General features: G+C 38.7%; 1 protein-coding gene across 2 annotated transcripts in view; it reads left to right on the top strand.

The window, feature by feature from the left end:
- NR2C2 (nuclear receptor subfamily 2 group C member 2) overlaps nucleotides 1-26,043 on the top strand; it is a 72,150-nt gene extending 46,107 nt beyond the window's left edge. For both annotated transcript variants that reach the window (XM_032210425.1, XM_032210426.1), the window contains 6 exons: nucleotides 591-768; nucleotides 2,673-2,794; nucleotides 7,116-7,255; nucleotides 16,019-16,156; nucleotides 17,505-17,610; nucleotides 19,356-26,043. In XM_032210425.1, coding sequence (XP_032066316.1) covers nucleotides 591-768; nucleotides 2,673-2,794; nucleotides 7,116-7,255; nucleotides 16,019-16,156; nucleotides 17,505-17,610; nucleotides 19,356-19,530 — 859 coding nt within the window. In that variant the 3' untranslated portion in view covers nucleotides 19,531-26,043. The remainder of the gene's footprint in view (nucleotides 1-590; nucleotides 769-2,672; nucleotides 2,795-7,115; nucleotides 7,256-16,018; nucleotides 16,157-17,504; nucleotides 17,611-19,355) is intronic.
- Nucleotides 26,044-26,325: the final 282 nt, after the last annotated feature.

The raw sequence follows: 26,325 nt of genomic DNA on the forward strand, positions 1-26,325 counted from the left end.
TTTTCTAATTGGTCTTTCTGACTATAAAAATATTTTTTTCATTGATGAAACTAAAATTCTATTGATAATAGATATTGCCCTGTTTTTGAAATTCATTCTCATGTTAGTCATAAGAATCATGTTAATTGATATTTCTTAACACAGTTGAATATTGAAAAGTAGTTAAGAAGAACAGTACAAAACAAAGTGTTGATTGTATGATGTGTAAAAATTAATTTGCCATTTGGAATTATTATTTCACTTTTTAAATCAGCAGCTGATTTTATTATCCTTGTACAAAATGTAGCTGAATTTATGATACATACAAGGGTACTTATAGTATAGTATTATAGTAAAGAATCCTGTTCACATTTGAACTATTCAATTTCATTTTTTTACACTCCCATTTCATTTATACCCATCAAATAATCAGTAAAGTATGCCTGGAAACCCTGGCAATTTTCCTAGAGCTGCAAGTAACTCTCTGTTTGGGGTTTGATGATGTTATTGATTGATGGACAAGATTTCAGTGGTTTTATTTTATTTCTCACTGATAAATGTAATATAAGAACATATATGATGTATACATCATATATTACTCTTATTTGCAGGGCATTTGATACTTTGGCTAAAGCACTTAATACTACAGATGGTGCCACAGCACAGAATCTAGCCGATGGGATGGATCCTGCAGGTGGTGGAAATATTCATGTCATCAGCAGGGATCAGTCCACTCCAATAATTGAAGTTGAAGGACCTCTCCTTACAGATACTCATGTGACATTTAAGGTATGTCTTGCCTTGATTTGTTTTGGCAGAGTTTATCATTAACTTCTTCCTTGTAAAAATGAGTTCTCATAATGTATAAAATCAAATCACATTACATTCTTAACATACTGTTTGAAACAGATCAGTGTTTTCTTATTAAAAGGATAAAATATAACTACCAAATGCGACCATTCTCTAATTTTTTTGAAAAAATGTTCTCTCTCTAGTCTAGCATTTTAAACTTTTCTGATGTTGAACCATTATCTACATGAAGCCGCTAGGTGAGATCATTCGACAGCACGAGGTTAAATACCATCAATATGCGGATGATACGCAATTGTATCTTTCCGCCCCGTGCCAGCTCAGTGTAGCAGCGGACGTGATGTGCCGATGCCTGGAAGCTGTCACGGTCTGGATGAGAGTGAACAAACTTGCACTCAATCCTGACAAGACTATGGATGCTGCCCCCGAAGGACAGTCCAGATAGTCCATCCTTAATCCTGTGACCAGGGGGGCCTTTGCCCAGGTTCGCCTGGTGCATCACTTGCAGCCCTATTCAGATCGGGAGGCAATTCAAATGGTCACTCACGCCCTCGTCACCTCAAGACTGGACTACTGTAATGCGCTCTACATGGAGTTGCCCCTGAAAAGTGTTCGGAGACTGCAACTAGTCCAGAACGCAGCCGCACGAGCGATATTGGGTCTACCAAGATACACCCATGTTACACCTATCCTCCGTGAGCTGCACTGGCTTCCTATTAGTCTCCGGACGCAATTCAAGATGCTGATTATTATCTTTAAAGCCCTACATGGCTTAGGACCAGGATACCTGCGAGACCGCCTACTGCCACATACCTCCCAACAGCCAGTGAGATCCCACAGAGTGGGCCTTCTTCAGATGCCGTCAGCCAGACAGTGTCGGCTGGCGGCTCTTCGGAGGAGGGCCTTCTCTGTGGCTGTTCCAGCCCTTTGGAATGAACTACCCCCAGAGATCCGGACCTTTCCCACTTTCATGGCCTTCCGAAAAGCTGTTAAAACCTGGCTATTCCGGCAGACCTGGGGCCGTTGACCTCATTGCTGAGGTCCAGCCCCAATCAGATTGGGTGTATGGGTGATGTTTTAAATTGTTTTCCTTTATTTTTTATTAATTACTCTTCTTTTTGCTTTGTAAGCCACCCGGAGTCCTCCGGGATTGGGCGGCCTATAAATCTAATTAATAAATAAATAAATAAATAAATAATAAATAAATAAAGTTTAATTATAGATAATCTTTGACTTACAGCCACAATTGAGCCCAAACGACACATTTGTTAAGTGAATTTTGCCCATTTTATAACCTTTCTTGCCGCAGATGTTAAGTGTATCCCTGCAGTTGTTAAGTTAGTAACACCGTTGTTAAATGAATGCAGCTTTCCCATTTACTTTGCTTGTCAAAAGGTGATCACATGACCTAGGACACTGCAACCATCATAAATATGAGTCAGTTACCAAGTGTCTAAATTTTGATCATGTGACCATTGGGTTGTTGCAATGGTCGTAAGTGTGAAAAATGGTCATAACTAACATTTTTCAGTGCCATTGTAACTTCAAACGGTCACTAAAAGAACTGTTGTAAGTGAAGGATATCTGTATTCCACATTATTGTTGTAAATTGTGATCCCTAACTACATAGAAGCACTGCAGTTGTTATTTAAAATGCAATAATTTTTCAATAATACATGGCAAGGGTTTTTTCAACCACCATTAGAGTAAAAAACATTTTTTAAATTATCAAAAATATTGATGAAACTATGTGAATGTTTAAAGAGATGTTTATTCAGTATAAAAAGGCTGTGTTTTTTTTCTGGTTCTATATTATATTGACTAATATAGCAGTGATTTTTAATATATGTATTTGTAATAAATTTCATGTTGTTCTCTTACAGTTAACCATGCCTAGCCCAATGCCAGAGTATCTGAATGTGCATTACATTTGTGAGTCTGCATCACGATTACTTTTTCTTTCCATGCATTGGGCCAGGTCCATTCCTGCTTTTCAAGCGCTAGGGTAAGAATGTGCTTTCTTTTTCCAGTGATAAATATGCATTGAAAAGAATCCATAATATATAATGATTCTCAAAAATAAAAGTATTTCATTTGCTGTATTAAAGCAAATGCTGTACAGGTGCATTTTGCAGCTCAACTTACAACCACAATTGACCCCAAAATTTCCACTGCTAAGTAAAACAGTTGTTAAGTGAGTTGTGCCATTTTATAACCTTTTTGCCAGAGTTGTTAAGTGAACCATGTAGTCAATAGGTGAATCTGGCTTCTCCCATTGACTTTGTTTGCCAGAAGCTCCCTATTAAGGTTGCAAATGACAATCCCAGGTCCCGGAATACTGCAAACATCATAAATACATGCCAGTTACTAAGAATCTGAATTTTGATCACATAACTAGGATTTACAAGCGTCATAAATATGAGAACCAGTCATAAGTCACTTTTTTCAGTGTCATCGTAACTTTGAACAATCCCACCAGGGGAAGTGAGTGAAATTTCAAAAGAAATGGCGTTGATGTTTCAAAGAATTAGGGACACCATGACAAAGAATCACAGAGAGAGAAAGAACCTATTGCCACGATGGCGAACCTATGGCACAATGCCACAGGTGGCACACGGAGCCATTTGTCAGGGCACGCAAGTCATTGCTCTGTCTGCTGACCAGCGCATGTGCACACTGGCCAGCTGACTAGCTTTTTTTTTTAGGCCATTTTTCGCCCTCCGGAAGGCCTGGGGAGGGCAAAAACAGCCTCCCCCTCCCCAGGCCTTCCGGAGGCTTCAGGAGCTTCTCTAAAGCCTCTGGAGCGCAAAAAACCACCCCTATGGGCAAACCGGAAGTTCAGGAACGGACTTCCGGTTTGCTCATAGGACCGAGTTAAGCCCTCTGGAGCCTTCAGGGGCCTTCCAGAGGCTTCCCTGAAGGCTCCGGAGGACTAAAAACGGCCCAATGGACAAACTGGAAGTGACTTCCAGTTTGCTTGTAGGGTCGTTTTTCATTTTATTGGATTTTTATTTACATACATACATACATACATACATACATATATACATACATACAGCAAAATTTGAGAAGTGCAGCTAGGTGAGGAGTACATTTGCTCTTCAACATTTCATTTAGGAATGTGTGAATGAGAGAAAGATTGTTCTATGTTTATTATTTCAGACAAAAAGTATGATAAAGTGTGTACTTTTGTATGCAGACAATATGTTGTTTTTTCTGTGTTTCTATTCTTTCTGGAAGGGAAGATATAATATGTATCTATAAGATCTGGTCTATACACTTACAACATTTTGTGATAATGCATAATGGTTGTCCATATAGCAGTTATACTCCCATGTTGAAATGCAAAAAATAAGGTTTAGCTGCTAATTACTTAGTCCAGTGGTAGTCAACCTAGTCCCTACCGCCCACTAGTGGGCGTTCCTGCTTTCATGGTGGGCGGTAGGGGTTTATTATAACTGCTTTATACATTTTATAAAGTAAAGTTACTTCCCTACTTTATAAATCACCATTACTGTGGAATCTGTGGGTCGTTAGAAAATTTTACTACTAACAGAGATAAAAAAGTGGGCAGTAGGTATAAAAAAGTTGACTACCCCTGGCTTAGTCAGAACAAAATACCAAATTTTATTCTAAGTAACCAGCAGATAAACCTCATATTTTACATTTTAATATTGGAGACGTTTTGCTTAAAACTTTCTTAATCAGAACAAAATAACAAATTGCTAACTGTACAGGTAGTCCTTGACTTGCAACCACATTTGGGATTGGGATTTTGGTCACTGATATGGTTGTTAAGCAAATAATCATATGATCAGATTTTTGACCACTTGTGTTAAGCAATAAGTGAATTCTGTGGTCATTAAGTGAAACATGCAGATCATTAAATAAATCTAGCTTCCCCTGTTGAATTTGCTTGTTGGAAACCAGCTCCCCAAACCTAGAAGGTTGCAAATTGCAGTCACCTGATTCTGGAGATGGTGCAATGGTTGTAACTTTTGAGGACAAGTTCTAAGTCACTTTTTTTCAGCTCCGTCATAAATTCAAATCACCATTTAATCAATGTTTGTATGTTAAGAATTTCATGTAATTGCTACGACTTAGGCAATGTCTTACATGGTAGAGAGTTTTCCCTTTTTTCACCTTGTTTCTTGTTTGGTCCAAGGTTTTAATAAAGTCTGTAAAAATACACAATAGTTTTGGTACTATGCATTGTATTTTGAATAGATCAAAGGTAGGCAATCCATGATCTAATAGAATATATATTTAGCTCAGGGATGAACTGTTGAGTCCTCTGAGCTTCCTACCTGACTATGTAATATCTTCAGTGCTAAAAGGATATGGAATTTGCACTCAGTTTATATATGCTTGTTGTCAATGTTAGTAGGGGTATTGTTTTCTTCTTGGAAATTCCTTGATTAGACTATTGTTTACTGCTTGATTGTTTGCCTAATGTTAATTGTAAAGTTAATTCCTTATCTGAATCTTGACTACTAGAGAAGAGGTGATCTGGGGTTTTTATTTCCTTTTTAGCTTTTTTTATTGTTTCCTAGGAAGCTTGGTATTCATACAAGTCTGCTATCAACAGGCCCATAGAGATAAACAACATTTGCACAACATTCAAAAGAGACTATAGGAACTTCCAACTCAGACAAATAACCAAGCAGTAAACAACAACCTAACCAAGAAACTACCAAGGAGAAAATCTCCATCTACACTGACAGGGCAAGCTACAGTCTATAAGCCAAGAGCAAACCCCACTCCCTTCTAGCAGTAAAAGATGTTACATCTGCAACCAAACAACCAAGGTCAGAGAGCAGAAACAACTCCACAGTATTGGATGTAATTTGAGACAACCCTTGAAATTGGTTCATATCTGTGGATTTGTTTTTTTATTTTATTTTATGTTTATTTTTAAAGAGTGGTGCAGTGGTTAGAGTGCAGTACTGCAAGACACTTCTGCTGACTATTGGCTGCCTGCAACTTGGCAGTTCAAATCTCACCAGGCTCAAAGTTGATTCAGTCCTCCATTCTTCCGAGGTGGGTAAAATGAGCAGTATGCTGACTCTGTAAACTGCTTAGAGAGGGCTGTAAAAGAACTGTGAAGCCGTAAATAAGTCTAAGTGCTATTGCTATTATTTTCCCCTACTGTGTTATCTCATTCATTGAGAAAATATCAAAAATAGGGCCAGAAATAAAATAGTGAAACTAGGTATTTCTGCTCAATTTTGGCTTTAGCCTCATCTGTTTGTTTCAGTCCTGCCCATCATGCAACCCCCAATAGGATTGCCCTCAGGGATTGCAGCCTCTTAACAGGAAGACAAAAAAAAAAGATGTTGTTTATCCCTGGCAAATATGGATTAACCCAACTAATGCTGATCATTACATGATTGGTTTAGCAATCTTTGGGACCTATAATGCATTTTGACTGAAAACAGTCTAGGTCTAGAAAATACAGTAGGAAGAAAGAATTAAGCTCAGTTAGCTTTATTGAGCAAGCAGGATTAGGGTCTTACTCTTTGTCCTTTTTGTATCTATGGGGACATTTTGTTGCCACTTAAAGCTGAAGCCCTGAATAGTTAGAATACTCTAAAACTATTGTTTTAGAGTAATGCAGTAGTATTTTAGGTAATACCCTTCTTCATTTGATAATAAAGTTTTAGGAGGTGTATTTTGTAAACCAATGACAGTTATATGTTTAACAAATATTCCAGATGTTTAATATTATAGTGTATTGAGTCTTTTAAAAGTTGGGGGTCTTGGTTTAGTTTGTTGTTATTTATTTATTGTTTTCAATATTGTATATAGCCTTTATCTCTTAATTATCTTTTGCATTTTGATACTTTGCTTTTTTAGCAATAGCAATAGCAGTTAGACTACCGCTTCATAGGGCTTTCAGCCCTCTCTAAGAGGTTTTACAGAGTCAGCATATTGCCCCCAACAACAATCTGGGTCCTCATTTTACCCACCTCGGAAGGATGGAAGGCTGAGTCAACCCTGAGCCGGTGAGATTTGAACAGCCGAACTGCAGACCTGCAGTCAGCTGAAGTAGCCTGCAATGCTGCATTTAACCACTGCGCCACCTCGGCTCTGTAATGTGCTTATAATTTTAAAAAATGGATTAATTAAAAGTTCATTATAAATAACTTTTGGACCTCTGTCTGTTGGCAACGATGTCACACGGTGATCTTTTCAGTGCATCAGAAAACATATGTCCCAGTTCTCACAACATTCCAAATTTAGTAGATTTTTTCAGTCTTATCCCTGAGATCTTTATATACAAGAAAATTACCCCGAGCCTTACCAGTTGTTTTTATAATTCATAGGCAAGACTGTAATACAAGCCTTGTGCGTGCCTGTTGGAATGAGCTCTTTACTCTAGGCCTAGCCCAGTGTGCACAGGTGATGAGCTTGTCAACCATCTTAGCAGCAATTGTCAACCATTTGCAGAACAGCATACAGGAAGGTATGTATTATTTTTAAAGGCTCTAATTGTTATAAATTCAAGATTTTATAATTGTATGTATCACTTGTACATAAAATATTTTCTGTTAATAGGGCAATAGTGGTGTCTGCTTTTAATTCCACTCATAATGTTGCATTTCCTTCTTTGAGTATACATATATTGAGAACATTTGTCTTCAAAGGACTGGTCCCATTTTTGGCAGAGGGTTGGGCAATCATATTCTATTAGAATATAATACAAGAATAATTCACTAAACTGTATGCCTCTCTCTCTCTCTCTCTCTCTCTCTCTCTCTCTCTCTCTCTCTCTCTCTCTCTCTCTCTCTCTCTCTCTCTCTCTCACACACACACACACACACACACACACACACACACAACACCAAAAACCTGGATAAAGAGCCACATTTTCACCCAACTTCTCAACAAGAACAGAGTGGGCTCTTGGGAGATTCCTCTTTCCTCGGAATTTATTCACTGGAAATAGAGTATTGGGATACAGTAGTTTGACAGCAATAGAAACAAGGATTTGTCCAATATTCCCTATTTTATTCTTCTCTGATATCTGGGATTAGGATATTACATAGTTTTCATGACTAATAAAAATCCTACATGCTAAAACTATAATGCTATATTATTATTTAACTGCAATGTATCATTTTTTCTTTTATAAAAATATGGTGGAGGTCTATTTCTGGCTAATGTACTTTGCTGTTTTAGGTTTAGAAGAATAAAAATAGCAGTTAATTTGATTTAATCTGTTAAATCCTTTCAAACTTAATTATAATAGACATGTTCCACCCCACCCCCCAGCCAGGCCCTCAAAAACAACACTACTGATGTAGTTCCTCTGATCAAGGAAAGAGGCAGGATATTCAGATGCCATGGAGAGGTAGGTGCCCTACGTTTGATTAAATGTAGGGCTCTTAAATTTTCCATCATCCAAAGCTGAAGGGTATTCAAAACAGACAAAAAAATTGTAGAACTATTATCCTTATTGAAAATAGAGAGATGCTGTTTGAACTAATTGTGGTGTAGTTAGTTTTATTTTAATGATAGCTTTTTATCAGTAGGAGTAGAATACAATAATTAAAATAGTAGTTCTCTTGCCTTTAGTAGAAATTAAAGCCTGAAAAAATAAGCAGTGTTGTTATTACTACTTCCTAATTAAGAGAAACGAATGTTTTACATCCTGCTGTTTGCAGAATACTTAATTTGTAAACAATAGGGGTTTCTAAAATACAGGGGCTGAAAAGACATGCAGAATAATCAGTCAAAGGTAAAATATTTTAAACATAAGTTAGAGAGTAGCTTTTTCAGTCCCAGAAGCTACATTTATGGCAGATAGGGGCCCACTGCCACAAATATTCTGTCTCTTTCTCCCTTGTTGATGTGCACCATTATGTATCACAGAATCAAAGAAGACAGGAAAATACTTTATCTTCATCTTTCTTCTCTGCAATATTCCTAGAAGTGTCTGTTTCTATTTTGCTTTGAAGTATAGAACTATGGTTCCACCACAAAACCGCGGTAGACTAAAGCGCGCTCGACGAAAGCGCATACCTGACGTCATCACAGCGCGACGAAAACATCACGCTGTGAGCGGTAAAGTTAAAATTAACGCGAAAACCTTACCCTAACCCCCCCAAACCTTAACCTAACCCTAAACCTAACCCTTAACCTAACCCTTAACCTAACTCTAACCCTTAACCTAACCCTAAACCTAACCCTAACGTTTAACGTAACCCTAAACCTAACCCTTAACCTAACCCTAAACCTAACTCTTACCTTTTCGTGAATCGGCTTGCTTTAAAAGCGCTTTTTAAAGCGCCCTTTTTTCTCCGCGGTGGTATTTGTTGCGCTGATGATGACGTCAGGTACGCGCTTTAATCGGGCGCACTTTAGTGGACCGCGGTTTTGTTGTGCCACGTAGAACTATAGATTATGTTCCACTTTACTACCAGTTTTGGGGGGGGGGGGATAAATAGGATTTTCATGAAATTTTCAGGTTCCATGAAAATGTTAAAATACAGTTGAAGATCAGATTGGCCACATAGGACATATGAAAATACAAATATCATAGAACAGAAGAACAAGAGAAAAACATTTCATAGTGGTATTAATCTGTTTTATAATAGAGAAGTATCAAAGATCTTAAATTTACAGAAGTTAAGTTTTACTTTTCAAATCATTTTAAAGAAGAATTGAAAGGGCAATTTCTCAGCAATGGAGTGAAACACACACACGCACACACACAGAGAGAGAATAAGTCTGTTTTATGGATAGAAAGATCAAAAGTAGAAGAATTAAGGCCTTCCTGCGTAATTCTCGTTCACTTTTCCTGTGCTGTGAATGTTGGCTTAATATAATTCCCATGCCAGTTCAAGAGGCAGATAATTTATTGTCACTGTTATTGTCAGATCTGCCTTTTCTGAGTCATTGTCTCTTAGGTAAGAGACATAACAACTTGCTTCTTGCTTTATAGAAGTCTAATTTTCCTCTGAGTTGTCTCAGTGATTTCAGTACCATCCGCACATCTTGTGATGACCCAGGATGTGGCACAAAAGCAACACAATCAGAGAACAGGTCTAACTCCCCTTTATTGGTCCAGCTGTGCCCCTAAATGTTCCCACATTAACTTCAAGTCCTGGAGCAAAGCACCCACACGACCTTCAGAAGCCTCTGGCTGCAAGTTGTCCAGTAAACCAGATTAATCAAACAGCAACCAGGGCCAGCAGCCCAATAAGCCAGGTTATCCTAAAGAGTAACCAGAGTAAGAAGTTCAATGAAGCAGGCAAACTGGCAAGCCCTACAAGACAGTATAGCAATCTCGAGGCTTTGGTAACCCTCGTTAGGGGTGTTACTTGGAACCTTGAAAAAGTGCACATGAGGCTCCACAGATTCAATGCTTGTTCCCGACAAATGCCCTTCCCACCGGCACCTCCTTACATCTTAGTCCCCAGGTGTGCCTTGTGAAAGGGGGTGGGACACTCTCTTCCTTTGTGGCTGGCTCAATCTGCATCTCTCCATCTTTCTTCCCTGCTTGCTCTCAGATCAGGAATGGATAATCCTTGCTTTTCTCTGAGCTGTCCCTGTCTGCAGGCTTTACTAATTCAGAAAATCCTTGACTCTACCCTTCCCCAGTTTCTTCCAAGGCCAACAAAGCTTGCCTCTCCATCTTTGTCAGTTCTTGTTCCAGTTCACCTTCCCCCACAGATTCAGACTACCACAAGGGCATGACACAACTTTTCTACACAAGTACATACCACCAATCTGCAGTGCTTCAGAAAGGAAGTTAGTACCTATTACATTATATTTATACATGTACACACACTATAAGGTCAGCATAGAAAATGCTCCAAATTCCTTGTACAATCTTAGTAATGTGGATGAAACACTTTTACTAATGTCTTTTTAGAGAACACTTAGAGAAGGGTGCTTTGGCAAGTGTTCCAACTTTATTCCTTACTAAATATTTTTTTTTAGATTTAGATTTTATTGGAAATTTATATGCCGCCCTTTTCCCTGAGGGGACTCAGGGCGGCTTACAACAGTGAAGGGAAGGGAGTGCAAGACAAGACTTAAAAAGAAAGGAATCGTGATTAAAAGAAAATTGATCATAAAAACACAACATTCACTCAACATTCGGGTGGGGTGAGAGTAATCCTATCCCCAGGCCTGACGGGATAGCCAGTTCTTAAGGGCTGTGCGGAAGGCCTGGACTGTGGTGAGGGTACGGATCTCCACGGGGAGGTTGTTCCATAATGTCGGAGCAGCAACCGAGAAGGCTCTCCTCCGCGTAGTCGCCAGTCGGCACTGACTGGCGGATGGAATTCGGAGGAGGCCTACTCTGTGCGATCTGATGGGACGCAGGGAGGTGATTGGCAGGAGGCGGTCTCTCAAATAGTCAGATCCACTACCATGGAGCGCTTTATAGGTGGTAAGTAAGACCTTGAAGTGCACCCGACGATCAACAGGTAGCCAGCGCAGCTCACGGAGGATTGGTGTTATATGGGCGAACCGTGGTGCGCCCATGATCACTCGCGCGGCCGCGTTCTGGACTAGCTGAAGTCGCCGGATGCTCTTCAAGGGCAGCCCCATGTAGAGCACATTGCAGTATTCCAGCCTAGAGATCACAAGGGCTCGAGTGACTGTTGTGAGAGCCTCCCGGTTCAGGTAGGGCCGCAACTGGCGCACCAGGCGAACCTGGGCAAATGCCCCCCTGGTCACAGCCGACAAGTGGTGGTCAAAACTCAGCTGTGGATCCAGGAGGACTCCCAAGTTGCGGACCCTATCTGAGGGGGATAAGTTTTGCCCCCCCAGCCTGATTGGTGGAACGTTAGCCAAATTTTTGGGAGGAAAGCACAACAGCCACTCGGTCTTTTCCGGGTTGAGTACCAGTTTGTTAGCTCTCATCCAGTCTTTAACAGCCTCAAGGCCCCGGTTCATCACGTCCACCGCTTCATTGAGTTGGCACGGGGCGGACAGATACAACTGAGTATCGTCCGCATACTGGTGGTATTTTATCCCGTGCCTTCGAATGATCTCGCCCAGCGGTTTCATGTATATGTTAAATAGCAGGGGGGACAGAACCGAACCCTGCGGCACCCCATAGGTTAGGGGCCTCGGGGACGATCTCTCCCTCCCCACCAACACCGACTGCGACCTGTCCGAGAGGTAGGAGGAGAACCACTGTAAAACAGTGCCGCCCACCCCCACCTCCCGCAGTCGTCGCAGAAGGATACCATGGTCGATGGTATCGAAAGCCGCTGAGAGGTCGAGGAGAACCAGGATGGACGCATAGCCTCCATCTCTGGCTCTCCAGAGATCATCGATCAATGCGACCAAAGCGGTTTCAGTGCTGTAACCGGGCCTGAAGCCAGACTGGAAGGGGTCAAGGTAGTTAGCTTCCTCCAAGGTACGCTGAAGCTGTAAGGCCACCACCTTCTCAACAACCTTCCCCAGAAAGGGGAGGTTGGAGACTGGACGATAGTTGTTAAGAACTGCTGGATCCAAGGACGGTTTCTTCAGGAGGGGCCTCACCACCGCCGCCTTAAGCGCGGTGGGGAGGTATCCCTCCCGAAGAGAGGCGGTAACAACCGCCTGGATCCAGCCTCGTGTCACCTCTCTGCTGTTGGCAGTCAGCCAAGAGGGACACGGGTCCAGTATACAGGTGGAGGAACTCACAGCTCGCATAGCCTTGTCCACATCCCCGGAGGCAACATCCTGAAACTCAACCCAGAGATGGTCTACCAAGTTATTCCCCTGTGTCCCGGCTGGATCTGCAGGGGTGGAGTCCAGTTCCGATCGAAACCGAGCAATTTTGTCCGCCAAGAACTGACTATATTCCTCAGCCTTACCCTGCAGGGGGTTCCCCGTCTCCCTCCTATTTAGGAGGGAGCGGGTTATCCTGAACAGGGCGGCTGGGCGAGACTCGGCGGACGCTACCAAGGAGGCAATGTGTGATCTTTTGGCGGTTCTCAATGCCCAAATATACTCCTTGGTGCAAGTTGTCAACAGTGCTCGGTTCGATACGGACCTGTCGGATCTCCACCGGTGCTCTAGGCGTCTCCTCCGGCGCTTTATCTCGCGGAGCTCCTCGGTGAACCAAGGGGGTCTCCGCGAGCCGCTGACCCGGAGGGGCCGTAGTGGCGCAATTCGGTCTAGAGACTCTGATGCCGCCGAGTGCCAGGCCGCAGCAATAGTCTCCGCCGAACTGTGGGCGAGAGCATCTGGAATGACCCCAAGCTCCGTCTGGAACCTAACAGGGTCCATCAGTCGCCTGGGGCGGAACCACCTGGTCGGTTCCTCCTCCCTACGGTGGGGGTTTGGCCTCCGGAAGTCTAGCCTCAGTAGGTAGTGGTCTGACCACGACAGGGGAATGATCTCATTTCCCCTCAGACCAAGATCATAACTCCACTGCTCCGAGAGGAATACGAGGTCGAGTGTATGTCCTGCCAAGTGGGTAGGGCCTCGAATTACCTGGGTCAGGCCCATGGCTGTCATGGAAGCCATGAACTCCTGCGCTCCATCAGAGCGTTCACCGAGCGAAGGCAGATTGAAGTCCCCCAGAACCATCAGTCTAGGGAACTCAACTGCCAGCTCGGCTATTGACTCGAGGAGCGCAGGGAGGGCCGCTGCAACGCAGTTGGGAGGCAGGTACGTTAGCAGCAAACCCGCTTGACCCTTGAGGTCCAACTTCACTAGCAGGGACTCACACCCGACAAGCTCCGGAGCAGGGATCCTACGAGGAGCTAAAGACTCCCGGACTACAATAGCCACACCGCCACCCCTTCCCTGGGCTCTCGGCTGATGAAGCACCTGAAACCCGTCTGGGCACAGCTCTACGAGGGGGACTCCTCCCTCCGTGCCCAGCCATGTTTCAGTAATACATGCCAGGTCTGCCCCCTCGTCTACAATCAAGTCCCGGACGAGGGGAGCCTTATGGATAACAGACCTGGCATTTAGCGACAGCAGCCTGAGACCAGGGTCCTGATTGCTCACGCCATCTGACCTTGGAGTGGGACTCATAGGGCCGGAAGGAGGGATCTCTGCAATATAGCGAACCCTCCTTCCCCTATAATGGCCAGCCCTAAAGTCCCCGCCATATCTGCCTCTCCCTGTTATGACCGCAATGCTCCGACTCTCTCCCGTGGGCATAATTCCCCCAACCACCCCCATGGCCCCCGCTTGTCCCGCCAGGTCCTCCGAATCATTCATACTCAAACTCTCACACAAGCAGTCCTCACTGATAGAATTAAAACACAAATACAGCTAAATAAAAATAAAAGTGAGATCATTCATACAACCAGACAATCCCATGCACTCAACATACCAGTTAAAATTAGAAAATGATAGGGTTGCGCAGGTTCAAGATAGTATTAAGTTCGTAATAGTCCAACGTAATAATCCACCCTCTCCTGAGGGGGGGGGGGGTCACACCCTAATGGGGGGCTCCACTCTTCTCCTTCTGCTATGCCCCAAAGAAAAGTCCACAGCCGGAAGGTCAAAGTTCGATAATATACAAGGCAGTCGTGTGTAATAAAGGGGAGGCAGAAATGCCTGATGTTTATAAGCAAGAATTGTTCAGTCTTATTTCCCTTAAAGTCCCAGAGAGAATCAGCGGACCACATAGGAGAAAGTCTCTTTCCTAGGGTTATATAATGTCCATAATCTGGTGGGCCACGATCTAGGGCTGGCCCCAGCTGCTCAAGGCAAAGGCAAAGGGGGGGAAAGCGATGGTTTTCTTGATACCCAAACCTTGTCCCTACTGCTGCCATTATCTGTTGTTCCCAATATTCCTAATAACAAGGAATGATGATTCAGGCAGCTGCGATGGTAAATGGGACAAGGCTGGGGGGGGGAGGGGCGTCCGGACCTTCTTCCTCCTCCTCAGATCGAAACGTCCTACTCAAAGCTCCATCTTCTGTCCTCCGTTCAGTCCCCTAGCCAAGCAGGCAACGGCCCAGGGACCCTAGGAGTAGACAGGCAGCTGGCAGCAGAGTCAGCAAGATAACGGGAGGAGGATGTCCGGGGGGGGGGGGGGCTACGAGCTGGTAAACGCAGCCAATCACCCCAACCACCCCAACCACAACTCCCAATAGTCCTTAACTGGTTAGTCTTCGCCTTAAAGATGGTTAGATGGTAAAATAATTAATTAAACCCCCCAAGCTCTCCGTACGAATCCAAGTCTGTCCCGACCAGCAGGGGGGGGGGAGCGCCGAGAAGCCGCAAAACGCTGAGCCAAAAAGACGGCAAAAAGATGGCAAAAATCAGTCAATTGAGCCCCCTCAAGCTCTCCGCACCACTCCAAGCCCGTCACGACCAGCAGGAAGGGGGGGAGAGCCGAGAAGCTGCAAACGCCGAGATCATCAGCGCGGCGTCGCCATCTTCTCTCCCGCGCCGCAGCCGCCGAACCAAGCCGCCGCAGTTCGTCGCTCAGGGAGGCAGCCACAAGCAGTCACCGGTAAAATGCTGAGCCTTGTAAAAATCCTGGGACTAAATCCTTCCAGGGGGCTCCGTTGGTAATACGAATGGGCTCCGGAGGCTCTAGATATTCATATTGATGAGCTTGCCCTTCAAGGCCTAGTTTGAATTAATAGTGCAGATTTATTGAATTTTGTTTTTATACATCAATTTCTTGCCTTCCCCACTCCCTTATTCACTGAAATTGAAACACTGGTTTGACCCACAAAGAATATATAGGATCAGCTCTGCCCATCTTAATCAAATCCAGATATTTGAAAGTGTAGTACAAGTTCTCTGTCTCTAAGGACAATGAAATTATTTCAGCAGCACTTTACTTTCCACAAAAGAGCTTAATTCTTTCTAGTCTGCTCAATTCTCTGACTAAAAGATATCTCATGGCAATTCCAACTTCTCCTATTTGATCATTATTAGACACTATATCTTTCTCTATAGCTTTTGGTTTACTTTCAGTTTTATTTCTATACCAACTCCTTTCTTTTACCCTTGTCTACTGTTTGACTTTTCTTCATTGTCTGCATTCTTAACAAAAGGGTAAGTCTCTGCTTCTGCTTTATTCACTGCAATTGAGAATTATAGGAATATGTAATTCAAACTATGGAGCAGAAAGAGGTGGTTCAGCTGCTAATTCCATTTGAAAAAGCAAGGTTTTTTCCTCAAATTCCATGAAAGAAATATAATATGTGAAACTGCTATCTAAATGATTATGTCCTGAAAAAGGTTTTACTTTCAATGGATTTCCAAACCTTCTTTTAAGAGAATATATAATCTTTATTTCTAGATAAACTTTCTGGAGATCGAATAAAACAAGTGATGGAGCATATTTGGAAACTCCAGGAGTTTTGTAACAGTATGGCTAAACTTGATATTGATGGATATGAATATGCTTATCTTAAAGCTATAGTCCTCTTTAGTCCTGGTAAGCATTTAATGATTATTTTATTTCAGTGTGTGTCTTTAATGCTGTTTAGATGCTTTAACACTCTGACACTAGCTAAAACAGTAAAGAAATTGGCAGCCCATTTTCTAATATATTTAATTTGAGATTAAAATGTTTACTTTCACCTTTTAACCTTTCACTTCATTGAGACTTACTGCTTAAATGTGATACTTAAATTTGATATATTAGTGAAACACTTTCTTAAGAGTCATATCTCAATTGTTTCCTTTTATTGATCTCTAAATGATTTGGCAAGCAGCTTTTGTGGTTAGAGCAAAATATGGAAGACCTGTGAATAATATTTTCCAATTGCAGTCCCAAATAGAATGTCATAAGAAAGAGGATTGTAGTAGATGATCAGGCTGAACTTGAGGGAGTGGTCAAATGCATCATCAGTCTCGAGTTCCTTTGCACCCACAAGAGATCTAGCTGCCAATTTCCTATCATTAGTAGTTCAGATTCTTGAAGAAAGCTTAAGCTTGCAATAAACCCTTATATATTTTTGAATTGTCTGAGTTTCCTGATTTCTACACTTGACGTGGATATAATTTTCAGGTTCCTACATTTATCTTCCTGTGCTAGAGAACATCTGGAAGTTATATTAGTTGGCCCCATTATTGATTTCAGCCTATCTGGGATTTAGAGACACGTGTTTGTAAGACTTTGCCTGTCAAAAAATAGTCAATATAACCATAAACTGCTCCAAAGTGGCTTAAAAGATGCTTTGTCTTAACTTTTTAAAATAAAACAATCACTCCCAAATGGTGAGAAAAGCAAAGGTCTACTACTGAAGAACTGCCTTCCAATAAGCAGTGAGAAAGCCAAAGGTAAATAGGATTCCCTAGCCCCCATAAATGACAATTATTAAACAATTAATTGTCTCAAAAAAAACCCACAAATATTTCTGTAAATTTGGCTCAAGATAAAGATTCTCTTGAGTTCTACATAATTTGTTTTGTAGAAACAAATTTAAATGTTTCTATACATTCTTAAATGGATTCAAAAACTTTCTTAAGTTGTAATTGAGCTACTATATACTGTAATAGATAATTACATAAAATTGTTTTCTTTGAGAAGTGATAATATATGGTCAACAAGAGTAGATCCTGAAGAATTGAAATGATCTGCTAGTTACCAAATGTTGTAATTTATGATTTGTGTATTTTTTGCATAGACCATATGTGCTAGCTGGGGGAGGGGGAAATTGTTGATGGATGATGGAATATATTTTTGGAAATTTTGGAATAAAAGTTTTTTTAAAAAAAATGTACTACGGTATATATTTCAGTAAAAATAAACAAACAAATAATGTATTTAATTTTAATAGATCACCCTGGTCTTACAAGCTCCAGCCAAATCGAGAAATTCCAGGAGAAAGCTCAAATGGAGTTGCAAGACTATATTCAAAAAACTTATCCAGAAGATACTTACAGGTATTGTAATATAATGTGGTTGTTTGTTTAATTCTAAATATTTTTATTTACTTTGTTCAGTTCTAAAGATTTTCTTTACTTGCTTTCATGTGATCTTTGTTTTCAGTTTCTAGATAATTTTAGAAATAGAAATCATATCCATTTCAGCTTGCCACCACAACAACCCATGATGGAAATTCTGGTCTCAATTGTGGTCGCAGGTTGAGGACTTTTTGTACATAGTTAATCAACTTAATATATTATTCTTTTTAGTGTTAAATAGAGGGCCCTATGACGCACTAGGTCATTCTTTAAGAGTAAGGTAGTGCAATCTGATGTGACCAGAATCTACATTAAATTTCAGGGTGAGCATTTTTTTTACCCCAATGATGGTGTAGTGATTAAAGCATCAGGCTAAAAACTGGGAGATTGAGTTCTAGTCCTGCTCTAGGCACAAAGTCAGCAATGGCAAAGGAATTTCAGCAATAAATCAATGTTTACTTAACCTAAACAGGAGTGTCACAGTGGCCTAGAGGAGGCTGTGAATTCAATCTAGGTAATGGCAAATATTTCTTTCGCTGGATGCAAAGAGAAAATATCTACTGTAAATTCCACATAGGTATCAAAAGGGCATCTGGCCAGTAATCTCTCAGCTCCATTCAGTCGTTTTGACTCCACCCTCATACAAGGAATTACAGGGTCATTAAAAGAAAAAAAAGGTTATTTACCTAAACAGTTAAACAAAGTGGCCATGGGCAGGCAGAAAGTAATGGGAACAGGAGTGACCTCTGAGTTTTTGTCATTTTCTCCACTGACTGCTTGTGGTAAGCTGGCAGGGAACATTGCAAATCACAAACTTGTGACTGCGGGGATACTGCAGTGGCCACATGGGTCTGAACATAGTAAAAAAATTCAATTCCACAGGAATAATGAGCCCTGTGTGTTTTTTATGCATTATTTAAATTAGTAGATTTTAAGATACCTTGATTCAGAAATTGTGACAGTATAATATACCATTTGGACTAACTCAATAAACAGATGAATACTATGAGAGTTTTATTATACTCTAGCAATCTTCTAGAATGTGCATAAAACAGTACTTTGAATTATAATTTGTTTCCATATAAACTAGGGTTGGCATAATAGTTATTACTATTATTTTATGATACTAATAATATGTACTACTATTAATAACAAGTACTAATATTACTTGATTTATTGAGTGTTATGTTTGAATTGAATTTTACTGTAGTTTTATTTTATTTGTAGTATAAAGGAATGTGGATCAGTTGTTTGCTAGCACATAAAAATATTTAATAAATAAACATTCAAGTGTGGTAGTTGGAAGCCTCTTCCTCTAAGGGACCATGTAAAAGAAAGTTTGGAGGAGCCCTTTATTGTGAAACCAATCAAAATAGATATTGAGACCCATGTGCCTTGCAGCTTAGGGTGGTTCAAGTGATGTACCTCCGAGAAACACATTGAATCTGAGCCATCCTGAGGCTTTTTACATGAGTCAGAATTTTGACGGATTCCACAATACACAAGTCATGGAATAAGTATATTTCTTCCCAAACTCTTCATGAAGTCATACTCCAGGTTAAAGGGATGAGAGAGTTTGTAGTTTTGTAACACTTTAGCTTCTAGCCATAGTGAATGATGATTTTGGATGAATTCAATAGCCAAAGTATAGATGATTAAGCATCACAGCAATACTGGTAAATTGAGTTACATTTTTACATGTACTACTGACATTCCTATTTCAGGCTAGCTCGAGTTCTAGTTCGCCTGCCAGCTCTTAGACTGATGAGTTCCAGCATTACGGAAGAGCTCTTTTTTACTGGCCTCATTGGAAATGTTCCAATTGACAGCATCATCCCCTACATCCTGAAGATGGAAACAGCAGAGTACAATGGTCAAATAACAGGATCGTCTTCTTAGAAGGAATCAGCTCATCCTGGTGGACCTGAATGCTAATTTACTGATTTCTTGGGATAAGGTGTACAAATGTTTTCAACACTTTTTATTTTCTTGTTAACAATTCTTTTTTTCAAAAGCAAGGTTTTTAAAAAACCTACAGTACTTTTTTCTAGGACCTGTTTCTGTCAGAACAAATATTTGAATTTCTTCTGAAAGGCTACAATGAGTTTACAACATTCTTTTGAGCAAACAGAGGGCTTTGCTGGAAATGTGCTTTGAATTCAGTCTATATTGTGTGCATACATGCTCACTCACATACATGCAGATAATTTAAAATTAGCAAGATATAGGAATGGTCAGCACTTCCAAAGAATGTTTTATGAAAGTAAGACATTACCTTCATAATCCTGATTCCTTGAATAGGGTAAATGAATAGCATTTTAATTACAGATGCATACTAATGAATTCTATGAAAACTTACAGCCATGGCAGACAATCATTTATGCTACAAAAAATTAATTGCATTTGTTTATTAATAACACAATTCTTTTAAGGATGTCTGAATTCAATTCTGCTAAATGAATAGAAGTGTTTATAGCATAGGAAAAGCATAATGTTTATGGCTCAATGGTAAACTTTGATGGTCTCTATAGAAGTTATTTACACCAAAAAATAGCACACTACTTATAGTGAGGCACTTCTGAGAAAGTTAAGATGTTTTGTTTGTTTGCAAATAGTTTTTTTTAAAAAAAACTGGGACACATCCATCAGTTTAAGTAAGAATGGCATGCCTTTTATAGATAGATCAACTTAAAAAACAAATTTTATACTCATTCCTTCTGAGAATGACTCATTGCTTCTGGGAAGACTGACTTTGGCACAGTTTTGAGATCACTAAATTAGTGAGGAATCTATTGACTATTGAGATGTTGCTTCTCTCTGGCAAAGGAGTCCTGCAATCAGTTTGGAGCACTCCAGTAACAAAGTGGTTCAACGTTCCTAATGATCTGCCAAAGCAATCTTAGAAAGGCAGGATGAAAGCAAGAAGGAACTGTAATAGCAGCTGTAAAAGAGAATACACATAGGCTAACTTCTGGGCTTTTGGTATGTGTTTGGCGATATGGCAGAGGGTTCGGCTACAACAGATTCTGGGTTTTGCCTAGTCTCACCTCATCAGAGAATGGTATGACATCATAGCGGGGAAGCTTCTTATAGTTCCTGCAATAGTATTCCATGGAACCATAAAGTTGCATCCTAATAATTCAGATTCTGATTCATTCATTTTCTCAGCCTGCAATCCAACTTACGTTCTGAAACATGCCATAATTTCTATAGAAATGATGTCCTTAGTATAGAAAACAGAATAGCCATGTATTTATTTATATTATGTTGTATCTGTTTTCCCAATATTGTATATGTTCTGGAATTATTCAGAATCTGATAAGAAACCACCTGGAGTCATGGTACTAAAAATGCCATGTATAATTATCTGTCAAAATATTAAGGCTGGCCAATTCTACTCATATCCAGCACTGCTTTTAGATTTAATATTATATTGTACAATACTTTTGTATTTCAAATCATAGTTGTAATTTTTATTTCATACATGATACATGTGTATCACTTTTTTCAAATTGACTTATATGAAAACATATTTCAACAAGTATGTCATTTATACTCATTGTTAAGTATGTGGGTGGTTTCAGTGAGCATTTTAGTAGAGGCATTTTATAACGAGTATTTTATAGATGTTAATAGATGCAGGTACCAATGAAGAATATGAACGGTTAGTACAATTTAATAGATGATCAGAGAAATACATTACATAAATAATGTAGTCTTACAGGTCTCTTTCCTCAGAAAATATCACTGAACTCAGTGGTGCTTACTTCCAGTATGTGTTTATATTGCATAATTATAATTCATTCAACAAATTCCTAGGTATACTCAAACATTTTATATTTACCATCCTTTCATTAACTTCAACTTAATTCATAAAACACTGTTACACAGAAGCTGAATTAGTATACTCCCTAATTTTGCTTAAACAGGAGCTTAATATAATTTGCACTGGAAATACATTCAGTAGGACTATGACTATAGATGCATTGGGAATGCACATAGCTGTATGTGTTATATAATATGTGTGATACTATATATTTAAAATAGCAAGATCAGTTGGAAATAGAATTGAATCTGTCCTGGATCATAGATCATAAAACTTAAAACTAATTACAGGCCAAATTTATAAAGTTAAAAAAATGGATGAGGAAATATTAAATAACTGAAATTACGTTTTAGCTCAATTTTTATGATACTTGCAGAACAAATTATGTTCACTATTTTTATTGTGATGATTTATAACGCTAATATATATTAATAGATATTGTTTTACATGCAATGCTAATTGATATGGTGACACACATATTTTTAAAACTATTAGAATATATATAATATTTAATTATGCATATCTAATAAAATATATGCAATTTGAATAATATAAAAATAGTAGTTTTGAAAATAATTCAATGCAAAAAGAAGTAATTTGCTAAATTCTGAATCCTCCACAAGCCATTAATCAGCTATTAATTTCATTCTCTTGTATGAACAAAACTAGTTTACATCATTTGTTTTACTGATCTAGAGTTTGGACCAAACCAAAATACATTTTAAATAGCACTATTTTAATTGCATTGAGATGCAATATTTCAAATATTTGCATTCATTATATGTTTACTTGTCATTTCACCTAGCTGGTGTATTATTATAAAAATGTTTCTGCAGTTATTATCATAGCAGAGATACATAGTAGATCACACTACTACGGAAGGAATTATTTTTATATTTGTTTTTCACTGCAACCAAGACACCCAATTTTGGGGGGGATGTAATAATAAACTATTTCAATCCTTTTAGACTTGGTTTTTATAAGAGCTCTGGAAACTGTTCCAAGCATCTAGAATTTATACTTCCAATTTTCAAGGAAAGAAGGGCATCAGAAAAAGGACATGCAGTACAGGCCATCCTTCATCTTGTGCAACCTGTTGGAATATGTTTTCTGAGCATTTTTTTTTTAAGTGTAAGCATTACTCTTGCTTATGTGCACACTGAAACTCTCTCAGTGTGTTTGGAAGATTTTTGCTTTTGTTTTTCCAGTATGGTACAAGAAACTATTGATTTAGGCGCTTGTAGAAAGAAACTGCATTGAGAAACTAGCACTCAGACAGAAAACAAAAAATAGTCTTTTGTTTCTCTACATTAGAATCCATTAGGTTCTATCCAGTATCAAAAGTTGCTCTGCCTCTCTTCTATTTGCATTTTCCAAATCTGCTTTAAAGTTTTGCTAATCTACACCAGATTTGCAGAGCTGCTTTGAGTAGAATGAATGCTCAGTGGGTAATTATCCTTGAGTCATATGCCTGTTATCAGTGAAAGCAATGGAGGTTTGCCTACTTGGTGTCATATAATCCTGACCCTTTGTAATTTGAGTTTAAAATAATTATTGAAGGATGTTTTATCGCAAAGTCATAGCACTTTTAAAAATTGTCATTAAGTGAAAACTTTAATATGTATTTTTCTGAAGGTGGACATTTGAGATGATTATTGTTACCAAGCACACTTATTTGAAAGCAAATTATCTCAGATTACTGGAATTTAAATATCCATGCTAAGGATCTGCATTTAAAAGATGTCCTGAATGGACAGTTGGATAAATTGGACTTACGAATTTTAATTTATTTCAATGGAATTGAACATGCATGACAATAAGACTAAAATCTCCTTGCTATGGGAGAACTATTATGGCAACTGACAAACCATTAAATAATACAGTTTCCTTGAAGATTTAATTAAATAAAATTGTAAATAAATATAGGTAAAATGAATTAAATAAAAGTAAAAATTGCAATTTTTAAGTATGTGTCCATCGGTGGGTTTTATTATCAAAAATAATTAGATATGTCATTTAGAGTTCAGTTCAAATATGCCATATAACAGGAAAAGAGGTTTTTTTAAAAAAAAAAAAAATCGTAGGACTTGACCAAGCTCTTAAGCACGATCAAAATAGTGCTTTGGATGCTGGCCATATTTATTAGTTTGTATGATGTTTATGTGTTAGTTTCTTACTTTGTTCAGTACATGTACAGTGTAATATAAAATGTGTATGTATGTATGTAAAATTATGTACAGCCATACTCATATATACCAAATTTCTATATGTTAAAAAAAGATTTATAATTGCATTGCAAAGCTTGAGCTTCCTACATTTTATATTTTGGTCAAAGCTTGATATAAACATATGCCTCCCTCTCCTTTTTCTCAGCAGAGTGGACTATTGTTTTTAAATCTAGGATGTAATTGCACTTTGTCTTAAAAAATGAAAGAAACTATCTAATAGTTCCAATTTTATTTGTTAATATTCAGAAGCCCAGCTGAAATTATAGGGATTGTGCAGTGACAGTGGTGGTGAACTGTGGACCATAAACGTTTCTGTATATTCTCAATGCCTGCAAAAGAGGCTTTTTGTATTTTTCCTGAGCTTTTCTTTTGTGTAGTCGTCTTTTTCAGCATATACATTTTGATCATCGTGTATTTTAATGTTATCAGTACATCCCTTCCAAGTTGCTGATTAAAATGAACAAGGCTGTCACAACAAATGAATCTAATTTTATATTGTTAGCTGTCTTATTTAATGAGCATAAGGCAAAGCATAAGGCATGAATGTTACTAACTGATTCAGATATATTTTCAAAGTAATACTTTCTTGTGGAGAAACTGGCAAAATAACCATTTTAGATGTAAGGTTTTGAATAGACAAGTGGTACCACTTCATGCTACCAGTGAAGTCTTGGAGGATGTTTCAAGTAAGCTCTGAAGGGAAACTAGTGCATCCCAAATTTTTGGGTTCACTTTCTATTACTTTGATTACTTTCCAGCATCTATCTGTAAAATTGGGGGGGGGGGGGATGTTATATCATTTGGCCAGAAGTTGCATATAAATCATTCAGTAGTGCTATACAATGGACTCCATAAATATGATTCTACTAAGAGATAAGTACTCCTATATATAAGGACACCTATAGAAGCTCTATACTGGGAAATTGTATTACCGGTATATGGAATAATATGCATTATTTCTGTCTTTCTTGAAAATTCAGTTAGTGTGTAGTGCTTGATGGAAAACTTGCATGTTTTTTTTCTTTTAAAACAGTTTTTTCTCCATGCCTTGACAACTACTTCCAAGTGTGATTAAAGAAGAGTGTTAAAATCCTGCTCTTGGGCATTTGAGGATCAATTTTCATGGAGCCATATAAAGAAAGATTATGAAAATGATCACTGCTGATAAAGTTATATATAGTGTAGCACTTGCCTAACTTGGCACTTAAAAGACTTGAGTTATAACTGAAAGTCTACAAAAAATATCAAATGAAGTGGGATGCAATTCTGAACCCATTCCTAAATATTTTTGAATTTATATTTTTCTATTTTCTAATCTACTGTTTTAATCATTTTTCTTTGTTTTAAAACCATTTTTGGTTAAAAGCATTCATTTTAAATTGAAACTAAAATTCTTTGTTTCATAGTTACAATAATTGGATTCATCAGCTATTCCATTTAAAATTGAATAGAATTTTCCATTTCTATTTCTCTGAAAGGTTAAGAAAAATATTAAGAGTTTTTGCTTATTTGAAAAGCTTGCTTGGAATATGTGTAAGAGCGGTATTTCTCATTCGCTGGAAGCAGAAAAAATTGTAGGCAATCATCCTGATTTTGCTGCTCAGACATGATAGCTTTACTTTTTGCCAAACCTATTTACACAATGCAGTAGCAAAATCAAATACAGTAAAAGTAACTTGGTACTTAGAAGTATGTTACTGATTTCATATTCTGTTCAGTTAAAAAAACAAAACTAAACCAACAGCTGGGTAAGTTTTATTTGTGTATTGTCCAAAAGATAACAGCATGCAGTACCTTATTATTTTTTTTGTATCCACAGAATTTATATTCTGAAAAGGCTTCCATAATTATGTACTAAGTATAATGTAAAGCCAATGTTCTCAACAGTTTTATAGTTGAAAAGTAGTACTTATGTTTACAATTGTAAGCATTTGAAAACTCCCTCAAGCATTAAGCTTGTATGAAAATTAATGTATTTGCCACAAAAAGAATTGTGAAAATCCAGGGTTATGTTTTATAGCTCTCTGCTTTGTACTGTTTATTAAAAAGTCTACTTTTTTTAGTTCAGGTTTACAACCTGCTGCTTCCTCTCAGTTTCTTTTGTGACATCAGCTTTGAAAATTTCATGACATTTTAGTTTTTTGTTTTTTTTTAATCTTAACTTTTGGATCCAATCAATGTCTTCGGTTTGGAAGATAAATTTGCATTGTTGTGTGTGTATATAGAGAATTGCAGTGCATGCTTATGCATTTTATTAAATGCTGTCTAAATGTGTCCTTACATTGTTGTGGCTTAATGTTGCAGTCTACAAGAAATTTATACTATTACAATAAATAAAGACTCTTATGCAGCTTTTGACGTCTTTCTTTTAATATTTTTTGTTAACATTCATGGCAATTAATGATGACAGTGTGGCGTTTTGTTAACATTGCTTGGAACAATATAAATTCTCCAAAGTAGTGTTCTGCACCCCTCAGCTGGTTTTATCCCAGAATTCCTGGAACAGAACTGCCCATCTTCCTTACAGATAGTAAAGTTTGAGAAAGTGCGTGAGTTGGGAATAAGGGAACAGCAGCTTTGAAAAGTCAACCATCTCTACTGGTATAAGTCTTTAGATTTTGGCTAAATATCAGGACATTG

The sequence above is a fragment of the Thamnophis elegans genome, chromosome 2 (assembly GCF_009769535.1).
Source record: "Thamnophis elegans isolate rThaEle1 chromosome 2, rThaEle1.pri, whole genome shotgun sequence".
Lineage (NCBI taxonomy): Eukaryota > Metazoa > Chordata > Lepidosauria > Squamata > Colubridae > Thamnophis > Thamnophis elegans.